At 42.2% G+C, this 13853-nt stretch overlaps 1 protein-coding gene across 3 annotated transcripts in view; it reads left to right on the plus strand.

The window, feature by feature from the left end:
• The window catches only part of KCNH1 (potassium voltage-gated channel subfamily H member 1), a 468663-nt gene that overhangs the window by 23396 nt on the left and 431414 nt on the right, over positions 1-13853 (plus strand). For all 3 annotated transcript variants that reach the window (XR_008501421.2, XM_054480226.2, XM_054480237.2), the window contains exons 2-3: positions 9667-9790; positions 13452-13558. Coding sequence is in view for 2 of the 3 variants with exons in the window: in XM_054480226.2 (XP_054336201.1) it covers positions 9667-9790; positions 13452-13558 (231 nt within the window). In the remaining variant the exon portion in view is untranslated. The remainder of the gene's footprint in view (positions 1-9666; positions 9791-13451; positions 13559-13853) is intronic.

The raw sequence follows: 13853 nt of genomic DNA on the forward strand, positions 1-13853 counted from the left end.
TTCTTGTTGAATTGATCCCTTTACCATTATGTAATGGCCTTCTTTGTCTTTTTTGATCTTTGTTGGTTTAAAGTCTGTTTTATCAGAGACTAGGATTGCAACCCCTGCCTTTTTTGTTTTCCATTTTCTTGGTAGATCTTCCTCCATCCCTTTATTTTGAGCCTATGTGTGTCTCTGCATGTGAGATGGGTCTCCTGAATACAGCACACAGATGGGTCTTGACTCTTTATCCAATTTGCCAGTCTGTGTCTTTTAATTGGAGCATTTAGCCCATGTACATTTAAAGTTAATATTGTTATGTGTGAATTTGATCCTGTCATTATGATGTTAGCTGGTTATTTTGCTCGATAGTTGCTGTTTCTTCCTAGCTTTGATGGTCTTTATAATTTGGCACGTTTTTGCAGTGTCTGGTACTGCTTGTTCCTTTCCATGTTTAGTGCTTCCTTCAGGAGCTCTTTTAGGGCAGGCCTGGTGGTGACAGAATCTCTCAGCATTTGCTTATCTCTAAAGTATTTTATTTCTCCTCCACTTATGAAGCTTAGTTTGGCTGAATATGAGATTCTGGGTTGAAAATTCTTTCCTTTAAGAATGTTGAATATTGGTCCCCACTCTCTTCTGGCTTGTAGAGTTTCTGCAGACAGATCAGCTGTTAGTCTGATAGGCCTCCCTTTGTGGGTAAGCCGACCTTTGTCTCTGGCTGCCCTTAACATTTTTTCCTTCATTTCAACTTTGGTGAATCTGACAATTATGTGTCTTGGAGTTGCTCTTCTCGAGGAGTATCTTTGTGGCGTTCTCTGTATTTCCTGAATTTGAATGTTGGCCTGTCTTGCTAGATTGGGGAAGTTCTCCCGCATAATATCCTGCAGAGTGTTTTCCAACTTGGTTCCATTCTCCCCATCACTTTCAGGTACACCAATCAGACGTAGATTTGGTCTTTTCACATAGTCCCATATTTCTTGGAGGCTTTGTTCATTTCTTTTTATTCTTTTTTGTCTAAACTTCTCTTCTCGCTTCATTTCATTCATTTTGTCTTCCATCACTGATACCCTTTCTTCCAGTTGATTTCATCGGCTACTGAGGCTTCTGCATTCATCATGTAGCTCTCGTGCCTTGGTTTTCAGCTCCATCAGGTCCTTTAAGGACTTCTCTGCATTAGTCATTCTAGTTATCCATTTGTCTAATTCTTTTTCAATGCTTTTAAATTCCTTGCCATTGGTTCGAATTTCTTCCTGTAGCTTGGATTAGTTTCATCATCTGAAGCCTTCTTCTCTCAACTCGTCAAAGTCATTCTCCATCCAGCTTCGTTCCATTGCTGGTGAGGAGCTGCATTTCTTTGGAGGAGGAGAGACACTCTGATTTTTAGAGTTTCCAGTTTTTCTGCTCTGTTTTTTCCCCATCTTTGTGGTTTTATTTACCTTTGGTCTTTGATGATGGTGACGTACAGATGGGTTTTTGGTGTGGATGTCCTTTCTGTTTGTTAGTTTTCCTTCTAACAGACAGGACCCTCAGCTGCAGGTCTTTTGGAGTTTGCTAGAGGTCCACTCCAGACCCTGTTTGCCTGGGTATCAGCAGCAGTGGCTGCAGAACAGTGGATATTGGTGAACCACAGATGCTGCTGCCTGATCGTTCCTCTGGAAGTTTTGTCTCAGAGGAGTACCCGGCCATGTGAGGTGTCATTCTGCTCCCTACTGGGGGGTGCCTCACAGTTAGGCTACTTGGGGGTCAGGGACCCACTTGAGGAGGCAGTCTGCCTCTTCTCAGATCTCAAGCTGCGTGCTGGGAGAACCACTACTCTCTTCAAAGCTGTCAGACAGGGACATTTAAGTCTGCAGCAGTTACTGCTGTCTTTTTGTTTGTCTGTGCCCTGCCCCTAGAGGTGGAGCCTACAGAGGCAGACAGGCCTCCTTGAGCTGTGGTGGGCTCCACCCAGTTCGAGCTTCCCGGTAGCTTTGTTTACCTAATCAAACAACTAACTCGGCAATGGCGGGCGCCCCTCCCCCAGCCTCACTGCCGCCTTGCAGTTTGATCTTGGACTGCTGTGTTAGCAATGAGCGAGACTCCGTGGGCGTAGGACCTTCTGAGCCAGGTGCAGGATATAATCTCCTGGTGTGCCGTTTTTTAATCCAGTTGGAAAAGCGCAGTATTAGGGTGGGAGTGACCCGATTTTCCAGGTGCCATCTTTCACTGCTTTCTTTGACTAGGAAAGGGAATTCCCTGAACCCTTGTGCTTCCCGGGTGAGGCGATGCCTCGCCCTGCTTTGGCTCGCGCAGGGTGCGCTGCACCCACTGTCCTGCACCTACTCTCTGGCACTCCCCAGTGAGATGAAGCCGGTACCTCAGATGGAAATGCAGAAATCACCCGTCTTCTGCGTCGCTCATGCTGGGAGCTGTAGACTGGAGCTGTTCCTATTCGGCCATCTTGGCTCCTCTGGCTTATTTCTTTATTTTGTTTAACAGATCTAATCTTCCCCTTTGTTATTCCCTCCCATCTTACTGAATAGCAAAGGGAATGTGGTTGAGGGGACTTTAAAGTGGTATCTCAAGCTCTTCCAGTTTAAATAGTCTTTTGGGTAACTCAGTCTCTTCTGGGTGGGTTCAGATTGCACTTCTACCCACCTCATTACTTCTAAGATGGTGTGTGGAGTGGAAACAAGTGGCACTTGCATAGCCTCTGGAGCCTCAGAGCCCTGGATGCAGAGCCCTATTTTTCCCCTCTTGTTCCTTGGGTCTCTGGCAATGGTCCCTGCTCTGCTGGTCACTGGGTGCTCTGCTGATATGTGGGGCTCCAGTCCACAGCTGGTGAACTTATGTTCCATTCTCTTGGATTGAATCAAACTTGGTACCTTTGCCCCAATGCAACACACATATTCTCTCTCTCTCTCTCTCTCTCTCTGTGTGTGTGTGTGTGTGTGTGTGTGTGTGTGTGTGAGAGAGAGAGAGAGAGAGAGAGAGAGACTTGATCTAATGTAGGCTATTACTGGCCTCCAGCTCATGTCTGATATTTGCGTGACTCACTGTCCTCCCCCAAACACCCCCACCCACCCCAGTTGATCCTAGGATTGGGTAGGTTGACATACAGCCCTTGGCTGTAAGGTCAGCTCATTCCACTGTGATAACCATCTGCTTATTCAACTTCAGCAGCCATGGGCAGTTGGGGACTTCTGGATTATTTCCAGACCCCATGGGAACTGAGGGAGGCTCAGGAGTGCTAACATGGCCAAGTTTCCTGTGCAGCTGCTTTGGGTCACCCAGCGTGGTGTTCTTCCTCACCCCTGAGTGTCAAATGGGGAGCCAGGCACAAAGTTTACCCTCTTCTCTCCTGTTCCTTCTCCTCTTCTATTGTATGGGAGCAGGACTGTTGTAGAAATTGGCTAGCACACTAAGTTTTAAGAAGTAAAAGATGGTAGTCTTCAAGGAAGAGACAAAACATTGAAAAAATAGACAGGAGAACCCAAGCATTTAGAAGTGGGACAATGACTTCTACTCACATCAAAATTTCCAGAGGGCATCATTGTATATCAGAAGGCAGAATAACAATGTATGACTACAATAACAGTATTCACAGAAATGGTCTGATTTTAGCACCTAATGGCATAAGGAGACCATGTAATATAATGATTAAAAGCATAAATTTTGAAGTCACATAGACCTAGGTTCAAATCCCAACTTTACCCTGGTATAAATTGTTATTGTGCATCCTCAGAGACTCAGGTTCCTCGTGAGTAAAATGATGAAATCCCTGAGACTTCCTTCAGTAAAGTAATATCACTTCACAAAAATTCATGTAAAGGTTGAAAAAAACCATGATATATGGTAAAGTACTTAAAACAGTACCTGGTAAAGAGTAATTATCAATAAATGGTACCCATTATTATTAATACCTAAAATCCCACTTATGTGGAATCACTTAATTCCTGATGATATATGTGGTGTTATGGTATTTGTATGGGTAGCCCCTAACTTATAAAGATTGTGTTCTGGAAGGTAATTTACAGGTCGATTATTTGTGGTTTAAAATAGAAGAGAACGTGCGAGCTAGGAATGGGGAAGGGATGGCGGAAGAATTTCTATATTGTTGGAGGCAAACGGCTTTGTGGCTGGTACTAGAAATCTTCCATTCTCTCTAACTCCTTGGGTAAAGAGGCAATTCCTAGACGTTCTATCATGGAGTGACAAGGGAATCTTGCTCCCTAGAGCTATAATTGCTTGCTTGGGTTAGCAGTGAGAGGAAACTATTTTGGAATTTTAAATTCTATGGTGAGAATCTTCTGAGTGGGTGATAGGCTGATGATTCTATTCCTACTGCACTTCCTATTTTTCTGTTTCCTTACTAAAGTCAGAGAAGATGCTAGTGGGCTTGTTTTTTTTGTTTATTTATTTTTTTATTTAATAAAAAGTAAACTTTAATGTCGAAAATGCAAACTTGGGGAGGGCAGAAAGATCACACACAAGGCTGTCACTTCATACTTGGAGGGTTGCACAGCGGCGGGGCAGAGGAGCTCCTTGCTTCCCAGATGGTGGGGCGGCCAAGCAGAGGCACTCCTTGCTTCCCAGACCCGCCCAGGGGGAGGGGGAGGGGGAGGGGGGAGGGGGGAGGGGGGAGCGAGGGTGGGCGACCCGGCAGAGGAGCTCCTCACTTCCCAGACAATGCAGCGGCCAGGTTAGGGGCTCCTCGCTTCCCAGACGGGGCGGCTGCAGGCCAGAGACGCTCCTCACTTCCCAGGCAGTGCAGTGGCCGGGCAGAGGCCCTCCAACTTCCCAGACGGTGAGGTGGCTGAGCAGAAGCGCTCCTCACTTCCCAGACAGTGCAGTGGCCAGGCAGAGGGGCACCTCACTTCCTAGACGGTGCAGTGGCCAGGCAGAGGCGCCCCTCACTTCCCAGACCGGGGCTGGGTGGGGTGGGGGGGGGAGCAGAGGCGCTCCTCACTTCCCAGACAATGCAGCGGCCAGGTTAGGGGCTCCTCAGTTCCCAGACGGGGCGGCGGCAGGCCAGAGACGCTCCTCACTTCCCAGACGGTGCAGTGGCCGGGCAGAGGCCCTCCAACTTCCCAGACGGTGAGATGGCTGGGCAGAGGCGCTCCTCACTTCCCAGCGGTGCAGCGGCCAGGGAGAGGTGGTTCTCACTTCCCAGAAGGTGGGCGGCCAGGCAGAGGTGCGCCTCACTTCCCAGACGGTGGTGAAGGATGGGGGCCGGGCAGAAGCGCTCGTCACTGTCACTTCCCAGGCTGTGGGGGGCGGGGGGAGCCCGGCAGAGGCTCTTCTCACTTCCCAGACGGTGGGGCGGGGGGGGGGGGCGGCTGGGCAGAGGCACTCCTGACTTCCTAGCCGGTGCGGCGGCCAGGCAGAGGGGCTCCTCACTTCCCAGACAGTGGGGGTGCCAGGCAGAGGCGCTCCTCACTTCCCAGACTGGACGGCGGCCGGGCAGAGGCGCTCCTCACTTCCTAGACAGTGGGGCAACTGGGCAGAGGGCTCCTCGCTTCCTAGACAGGGCGGCTGCCGGGCAGAGGCGCTCCTCACTTCCCAGACCGTGGGGCAGCCAGGTAGAGGTGCTCCTCACTTCCTAGATGGGTCCGGGGCGGACAGAGGCGCTCCTCACTTCCCAGACAGTGGGGCGGCTGGGCAGAGGTGCTCCTCACTTCCCAGACCGGGCGGCCGGGCAGAGGCGCTCCTCACTTCCCAGACGTTGCAGCGGCTGGGCAGAGGCGCTCTTCACTTCCCAGGCGGTGGGACCGCTGGGCAGAGGCGGTGGGTTTGGTTTTTCTTAGATGGGGCTGTAATATGCACACCAGGGACTGAGAGTATGCTTAGGAAAGGATGAACAACTTTAAAAGGTTATCAAAACACTTTTGTGAGCACTTGCAGTGATATCTGGAGCTTGAAATCTATCTTGCTCTCATTTTTCAGTAAGTAAAAATTTAATCAACAAATTAATCTTTTATGATTAAATTAATTAAAATTAAGTACATAGTTATTTTTATCAAAGTCAGTAAGTTCATGTTTACAAAAATCAAGCAGAAGAGCTTGTAATGTAATGTAAATAATCATTCTATGCCTTGTCTCTCCTCCCATCCTACTCACCAGAGGCCGTGTCTTCTAATTTTAGCTTTCTTCTTATAGTTTCTGCCATGTCTCTAAATAACATGCATTAGAGCTATTTATAGATTTATCCATTTTGGATATTATCTGTTGACTTCTGTTAATTAGTGGAGGTTTTAGCTCACTTAATCTTACTCCCTACCCTTTCTCCTAATATAATTATATTACTCTCTTATTGTTTATCTTTGCAACTTTAAGTAAAATATTTATACCATTTTTTAATCAGCTGTACACACCATCTCTTATTCTCTTCATCATTGTTCCCTTTTCTCTCCCTAAACTTTTATCACCTGTATTTTTAGTGTCAGAATCAATGAGATTACATTCAGATACTTATGATAATTAAATATTCCATCCTTTATTATGTATTGGTTTTAAAATTAGAAATTAATAAGGTGCTTACCTTATTCCTACAATGATGTGATGATGAGATTTTGATTTTTGTTTTCTTTGATATTTCTAATTCCCTTTCCTGCCATAACCTTTATTGACAATGTTGTTCTAAATGATCAAGAATATCATCAATTCTGACCTCCTTTACCCCCACATAATTCTCTTTTGGAACTTCTAGTCTCTGAATTGTTTAGTATTGAATACTGTCTACTAGCTCTCTTCCCTGCTTTCTACATTTGGAGCTGTTTTTTCCTCGTTTCCATGTTGTCCTCCTTTTTGCTTTATTCCCTCATCTTGCTGGTACACATCCTCAAGTAACTGCCAAAGAAAGAATATGTGGTAAATAATTTCCCCTAATCTTTGCATATATGAAAATATCTTCATTTTACACTCATATTTGATTGTTTTAATTTTAAAAAGAATGTCTTCTGGTCTTTTCTCATGTTCTTTCTGCTATTCCTCTTAGGGTGCATGTTTTTCCTCTTGGACTGATCCTCATGTCTTTTTTTTTCTTCTCCATGTTTCTTGTCTCTTTCTCTTTCTGTACTACTTCTGTAAGACTTTATCTTCTAAAATTCATGTTGAATATTTAATTGCTATTCATTTTAATTTATAAGAGCTCTTGTTCCCTTATTTTTTTTTCCTCAAAGCATTCTGTTTTTGTTTTGTGGATGTAATACTTCTTGAATCTCTCTAAGGATACCAATTAGATTTTTTTAAAAAAGTTCTTCTCTGTTTCCTATAATATTGCTGCTTCTTCCCCAGTTATTTTTTTGTTCATTCTTTTTTACCTAATTTTCATTTTTTGTGGATTTTTACATTTTTAATTTGTTTACTTTTATTTTACTGGGGTCTGTTATACAAAATAAAATAAACATATAGTCAACTCAATATCTATAACTGGCTATTCTTCCCCCTTTCCACATAGATAATCTCAGTGGAGCATTAGCCATGATAAAGCACACTCAGTTTTTCTTCCTGCTGTAGGTGTTTTGAGGGAAATTAACTACTATTTCAGGATTTAACAAAAGAGATGGTCAAACCAACTAGGCTTCATATACACTTGGGAGTAATTTAGTAAATACTGTACTACTACTTTTAAGTCAAAGTTATTCAGTTCAGGAAATGTGAGTTTATTCAGGGAGAGGAGACCGATATGAAGGATTATTCTGCCCCTAGGATAAAATCAAAGCTCTCTGACTTTATTCATTCCAGACCCTTCCCAGTCTAGTCTTCAGTTACTCATCCTGCCACTCTTCCTGGCTGCCCTTTGTCTACCCTAGCCTGCACTGTGTTCCATGCTGCCATGCCTTTGCCCACACTGGATCCTCTGCCTGGAATGTTCCCTTCCTCTCACACCCTCTTGAGTTCATGAAGACAGTGATCATATTTTAACTTCTATATCTATTGTTTTTGTATTGTCTGTGCCAGTTACCTATTAGGTGTTCAAAAAGTTTAAATAAATCTTACTCATCCTTTTAGACTAGAGCATGTTCAAATATTATTCCCTCTGAGATGCAGCCCTTTACCTCTCTCAGAGTTCATTGTTTTCTTACCTGTTTCTTTAGTTAATTGTGGACATATCTATTTGTCTTGCTAAGTTCCTTGAGTGCAGGGACCGTTTCTTATCAATCTGGAGACCCCCAGGGTCTTGCATTGTGCTTGGCACCTGTCGGCACTCAAGAACAATTTATGTATATATGGGAGAGATGGAGGGAAGGACTGGTTGTAGATTTTCGTTAAAAGCATATTTATAAAAATAGTAACTTATAGATTCACATCATGAATGTTGTATTTTCTGTTCCTTTTACATAGATCAAAGCAGTCTCAAGAATAGATTGCCGTATTTAGTAATTCCTCCTTCCTCACCCTCCTCTGTAAGTTCTTGGCTCACCACAACCCTTATCTCCTCTCAGGCCCTGTCTTCTTCCAAGTCTTTTGTCTTCAGTGGTGTCTGCATGAAGTGGAATTGTTTTCCCAAGCCTGCCAAATCAAGAATAAACTCATCTAGGAAGGGTGGAGAAGCCTATCTGAAGGGATGGTTACCCATATTGTGAAAAAACTGTAAATGCTTTCAATTAAATGATGATATAATATATCACTATTATTTCACTCTATGTAGTATGTGCATACACACACACACACAGACACACACAATACCCTCTCCAGTTTACAACTAAAGAAGGCTGTTTGTATTGTTTCTTTTTTTGGAGGGTGGGGGAAGTGTGTGGGTCTTCTGTGGAAAGGAAGGGCCAAACTAAAATAATGATTACATTTAAGTTCTGGATGTTATTTGCTTAATTGAAATGCTTGAAAAGAAAGGAAGGACAGTTAATTTCCTGAGCATAAAAAGTATTGACGACTGATTTTCAAAAATGTGGGAAGTAGTGAGAATACACTAAGCTGGCCAAACACAACTAGCCTACTTAAACCCTGCATCATGAGTGTGTGGTAGGCTGCTGCTCTGTGACAGAGCCCCAAAATGCAGCTCTGTGGCTGCATTTCAAAATCAGCAAGAATTTCAAAATTAGCAAGAAGGTCCTGTTGTGTGAGCATCTTGATCAGCCTCTACAAAGCTCTAGTATTAAGAGAGTCTAGTTACTATTCCTTACCAAGGGGAGGGTTCCATGGTGCTGTGTGTGTCCATGAGGCAGTGCTCAGCTTCCTTCCTTTGCCTTCCTGAGATGCCCTCCTAGGTTGGGCAAATCCTAGTTAGGGTCAAGAAGGCAAATATTTAGCTTCTGGCCAAAAGACTGAAAAGGCTAAGATGCTGGACAGAGCTCAGAATAAATTACTTTTGGGCTCTCTCTTGTTCTGTATTATTGGTATACCTTCACTGGGATGAAAAATTAGGTCTTAAATACGTCTCGTGGGAATCCACTGGATTTCTGCAGGATTTGTTGGTTGATTGGTTAAGTATGCTTTTCTTTTCTAACTTCTTTTTGGAGTACAGTGACCTAAGTTAGCACTTGCATTCAAAATATTCACTTCTAAAACAATGTTGTTTTATATTCCTTACAGGGCCACATTCCTGTTCAAGAGTCTATGTTTTGGCTATGTTTTGGAGGGAAACAGAAATATCTGGATTGCTTGACATTATTTATGTCCTCATTGAATCTCAACAAATGTGTTGCCTCATGTGACCTTTTTTCCCCTTTTTTTTTTTTTTTTTAACAGATACTAATTTTGTGTTGGGGAATGCTCAGATAGTGGACTGGCCTATTGTGTACAGCAATGATGGATTTTGCAAGCTGTCTGGCTATCACAGGGCAGAAGTGATGCAAAAAAGCAGCACCTGCAGGTATTTATGTTTGGGGTTGTTCTGGTGTACAATCTATTATGGTATCTTTTGGAAAAAGAAAATGGCTTACTGCATTCAGGAATTGCCTTTACCTCATTCAGTGTGTATTCACAGGAAAATTTATTGCCATATCATCTCTAGTTCATGTACTGTACAGGGAAAATCAAAGCAGATGTAAAACATAGTTCCCACAACTGACAAACTTGCAGTCACTAAGATGGGAGAAAACCCAGAAGAACTCAGGAAAACCATTCTGTCTATAAAATGTGAACTCAAAAGTTACGGCATTTTAGATTAAATTAAATGTGAAAGTTAGAGGCTCAAATACAGTGAAATGAAATTTTAGATGATTAAAACAATTTTTGAAAATTTATAAGCATTTTGGAAGAGTAACTACAATGTTGGAGTCAAGGGCCTTGTTCATAGAGTTTTTCCTCAGTCAAAATTCTTTTTTGTTTTGAGAAGGTGTCTTGCTTTGTCACCCAGACTGGAGTACAGTGACATGATCTTGGCTTACTGCAGCCTCTGCCTCCTGGGTTCAAGCAGTTCTCCTGATTCAGCCTCCTGAGTAGCTCGGATTACAGGCACGTGCCACCACACCTGGCTAATTTTTTTTTTATTTTTATTTTTAGTAGAGACGGGGTTTCACCATGTTGGCCAGGCTAGTCTCAAACTCCTGACCTTAGGTGGTCTGCCCACCTTGGCCTCCCAAAGTGCTGGATTATAGGCGTGAGCCACCACGCCTGGCCTCAGCCAAAGTTTTTTACTTCAGAAAAAGATGAGAGAACCAATATTTTGTTGCCTTCTAATTCATGCTGTTAGCTCTCTCTCTCTCTGAACTCTTAGCAGATTGTACTAACAGTGAAGCTGGTATATTTTTACAGGGTTTCTAACCAAGCAGTGTCCTTGGACCGTGGTGTTAGGAAAGCTCTTTTAAAGCATCTTCCAGGTGTTGAGCCAGACATATAGCCTGGATCCTGCCAGACATTTCCCTGCTGTGCCCTGGCAAGGTCTTGGCCCACCATAGCCTTTTGGCTCCCCTCAGTCTCTGCCTTCTTCAGTCTTCTGTCTTCAGTGGTGTTTGCATGAAGTGGAATCATTCATGCCAAATCAGGAAACAAACTCATCTATGAAGAGTGGAGAAGCCTCTCTGACCAAGCATAGTCTTCTGTTTTCAGAAGTTGCATTTTAACTTACTAAGTCAGCCATGTCACTTTACATTATTTTAAAATAAAATACTCTTCTAAAATAAAATAAATGTTTGAGCTCATAAGAAGGAAGTATCAAATGTTTTGAAAATATTTCCACTTTCTTAAATCTTAGATTTTGGGGACTGAGAAATGGAAAATTGAAGATTCTTCCCCCGAATGTTCAAAGGTTTAGACATTATAATTCTTAATGTAATAGAATTATCTTACATTCTTTGTGTGCTGTTATCCTCTTAAGTATTTATAGATCTATTTATCTGCATCTACATCTCTACCTGTCCTGCACATATATAATCAGAACAATTTGAGAGACGTAGCTTCACTTTTTAGTGTGACTTGAACAGCCTTTCCATACCTTTCTTATTGGCTATAATCAAACACTTTAAGGAAATCAGATAAAATAACCTGCTAATTTAACCAACTTTTCTTTTATGCACAGTTTTTAGCAACTTATTGAATTACCCGAAGGTATCCCTTCTCTATAAATGAACATACCTTTGTGCTAGCTATGTTCCTGATAGCTCAGGAGTCTCTTTTGTTCATTTTGTGCATTGTAAGCATTTGCAATCTGAGATCCAGGTAAAGGAAACTTAGAACTACTGGTAATCTACAGCTTGAAAAAGTACATAAGATGAATGAAAACTAAGTGTAATTATGGTACTTCATTTATTTGAAGATTCAACTTTACAGGGATTTCTTTTACCTTGTTAAGGAAGTTGCTAGCATATATACCATCACTTCATTTAAATGGAGGTCAGTTATCTAGAAAATTAACTCACAAGGAGAAAGAGGAAAAATCCTCTTATTCTCAGACAGGGCTAAATTAGTCTTGATCTGTTCTTCTTTCTAGAGATAATTTAACAAGCTCAGTTTTCCATTTCCTGGCTTATAGACAAAGAGTACAGCCCCAAAGCAGAGAACTACATAAGTGCGTAAGGACAGCCACAGATAATCACATTCCTCAGAGGGCTGGGGAGAGACATAAGATAACAACTGTGATACAGAATTCACAAAGTCAACAGCTAGGACCCTCTTCTTATTGGGTACCAGAATTTGGAAACCTGTAGTAAGCCCAAGGCTGCTCTGCAATCAAGCTAAGCATGGTGCTTGACTTGGTGGTTCAGTTTTAGATCAGAAATTGCACTTGATAACCTCTGAGGTTCTTTGTAGCTCTGAAATTCTGTGTTTCTGTGATTCAAGTCATAAAAAAGGTTAGACTATATTTACTTTACAGTGACACTTAGGAACCCATGGCAATTTGTGCATTACCTAAGACTTGAGGAGTGATCATTGCTGCTCTTTCTTGTTATTGCAGTCTGAAGGCCTGGGGTGGGCAGCGGAAATGCTTGCTGGGCCCATGGGCAGCCTTTGTCAGAGAACTGGACATTCCAGCCCCATTGAAAGATGTTTTTTTCCCCCTCCTCTGGCATTTTGTTAGTCTCCTGTGCCATTATTCATTCTACTTAATTGGAAGTATATCCTGTTCCCCGAGGGACAAACCATGATTTTTAGACTAGATTCAGTGTTGGGCCCAGGAAAATAAACAGTCCTGGCATTTTTCTTGCTTCTGGTAAGAACTAATGTTAGTAGGTAGACCTTCTACTATCCTGAGGTTTTCTCTAATAAATTACATGTACATTTAAATAAATGAATTTATTTTGCTGAGAACTAGAAAAGGAAAAAATCTATGGTCTAAACTTACTCAGCCATCTTTACCAGGAAGTCTCCCAGAGTTGTATTTCTAAAATGAAATCTTATTATATTGCTCCTTTGCTTAAAACCCTCCCATTGTGCTCCCATTGCTTTCAAGATAAAGATTAAATTATTTCCCGTGACTTATAATGCCGTGGCCTCCTCCATGATCTTGCCTCTGTTTACTTCTCTATATTATCTGTTGCAAATTTCCCTCTCATTGTCTGTATTTCAATCATACTGAAATGAACTATAATCAGGGTCTGGAATTAATCTGACTGTCACCTCTGTGCCTTTGCAGTTGCTTGTCTTTTGTTTGGAATGTTTTTCTCCTTATTTCTCTCAGCCATTTCCCCTCCTTCCTGCCCCTTAGACCTAATTTGTCCTTACTTCTGGAAAGCATTCTCTGATCAACCAGGGAGTGCACTGTGCCTATTCTGTGTGTTCTGTAATTCATTATATGTGCTGCCACTGTGGCAGTGATCACACTGTTCTCTAATCCACTGTTTTCTGATCTGTTTTATGGTGTGTATCTCTCATTAGACTGTTAGTTTTTTGGAGACAATGAAAAAGTCTTATTCACAGTTGAATCAGTAAATTTTTTTGAGTCAATGAATGTTTTCATTGTGTGTGTGTGTGTGTGTGTGTGTGTGTGTTCCACGGTACATAGCACAGTGCTGAATATAGAACAGATATTTAACATATGCTTGTAGAATAATGAATACTTGTTAATCTAACTTGAGTTCTTTGGTTGTTTGCAGTTTTATGTATGGGGAGCTGACTGATAAAGACACGATTGAAAAAGTGCGGCAAACATTTGAGAACTATGAGATGAATTCTTTTGAAATTCTTATGTACAAGAAGAACAGTGAGTATTGAGACCATTCTGAACTATACCTTTACATGTTTGAAATAGTAAAATATCTCCTCTTCCTCTGTTGCTGTCTTGGTTTTTCTTCTCTCCCACCAGCTAAATGCTCTTACTTGAAGCCATTGTGTATGTTGGGATGAATGATATAGATTGATCAGTTACACTGTTTCTCACAGGAACATTTGATGAGGTTCTTGTCACTAATTAATTAAGACTTCTTTATCTATATTGTTGTTGCTAAGAGTTAGTGTTTTTTCCTATTGGTTTACATATGGTGAGTTGCTAGCTTAAG

Source organism: Pongo pygmaeus, chromosome 1 (assembly GCF_028885625.2).
Source record: "Pongo pygmaeus isolate AG05252 chromosome 1, NHGRI_mPonPyg2-v2.0_pri, whole genome shotgun sequence".
NCBI classification, from domain to species: Eukaryota; Metazoa; Chordata; class Mammalia; order Primates; family Hominidae; genus Pongo; species Pongo pygmaeus.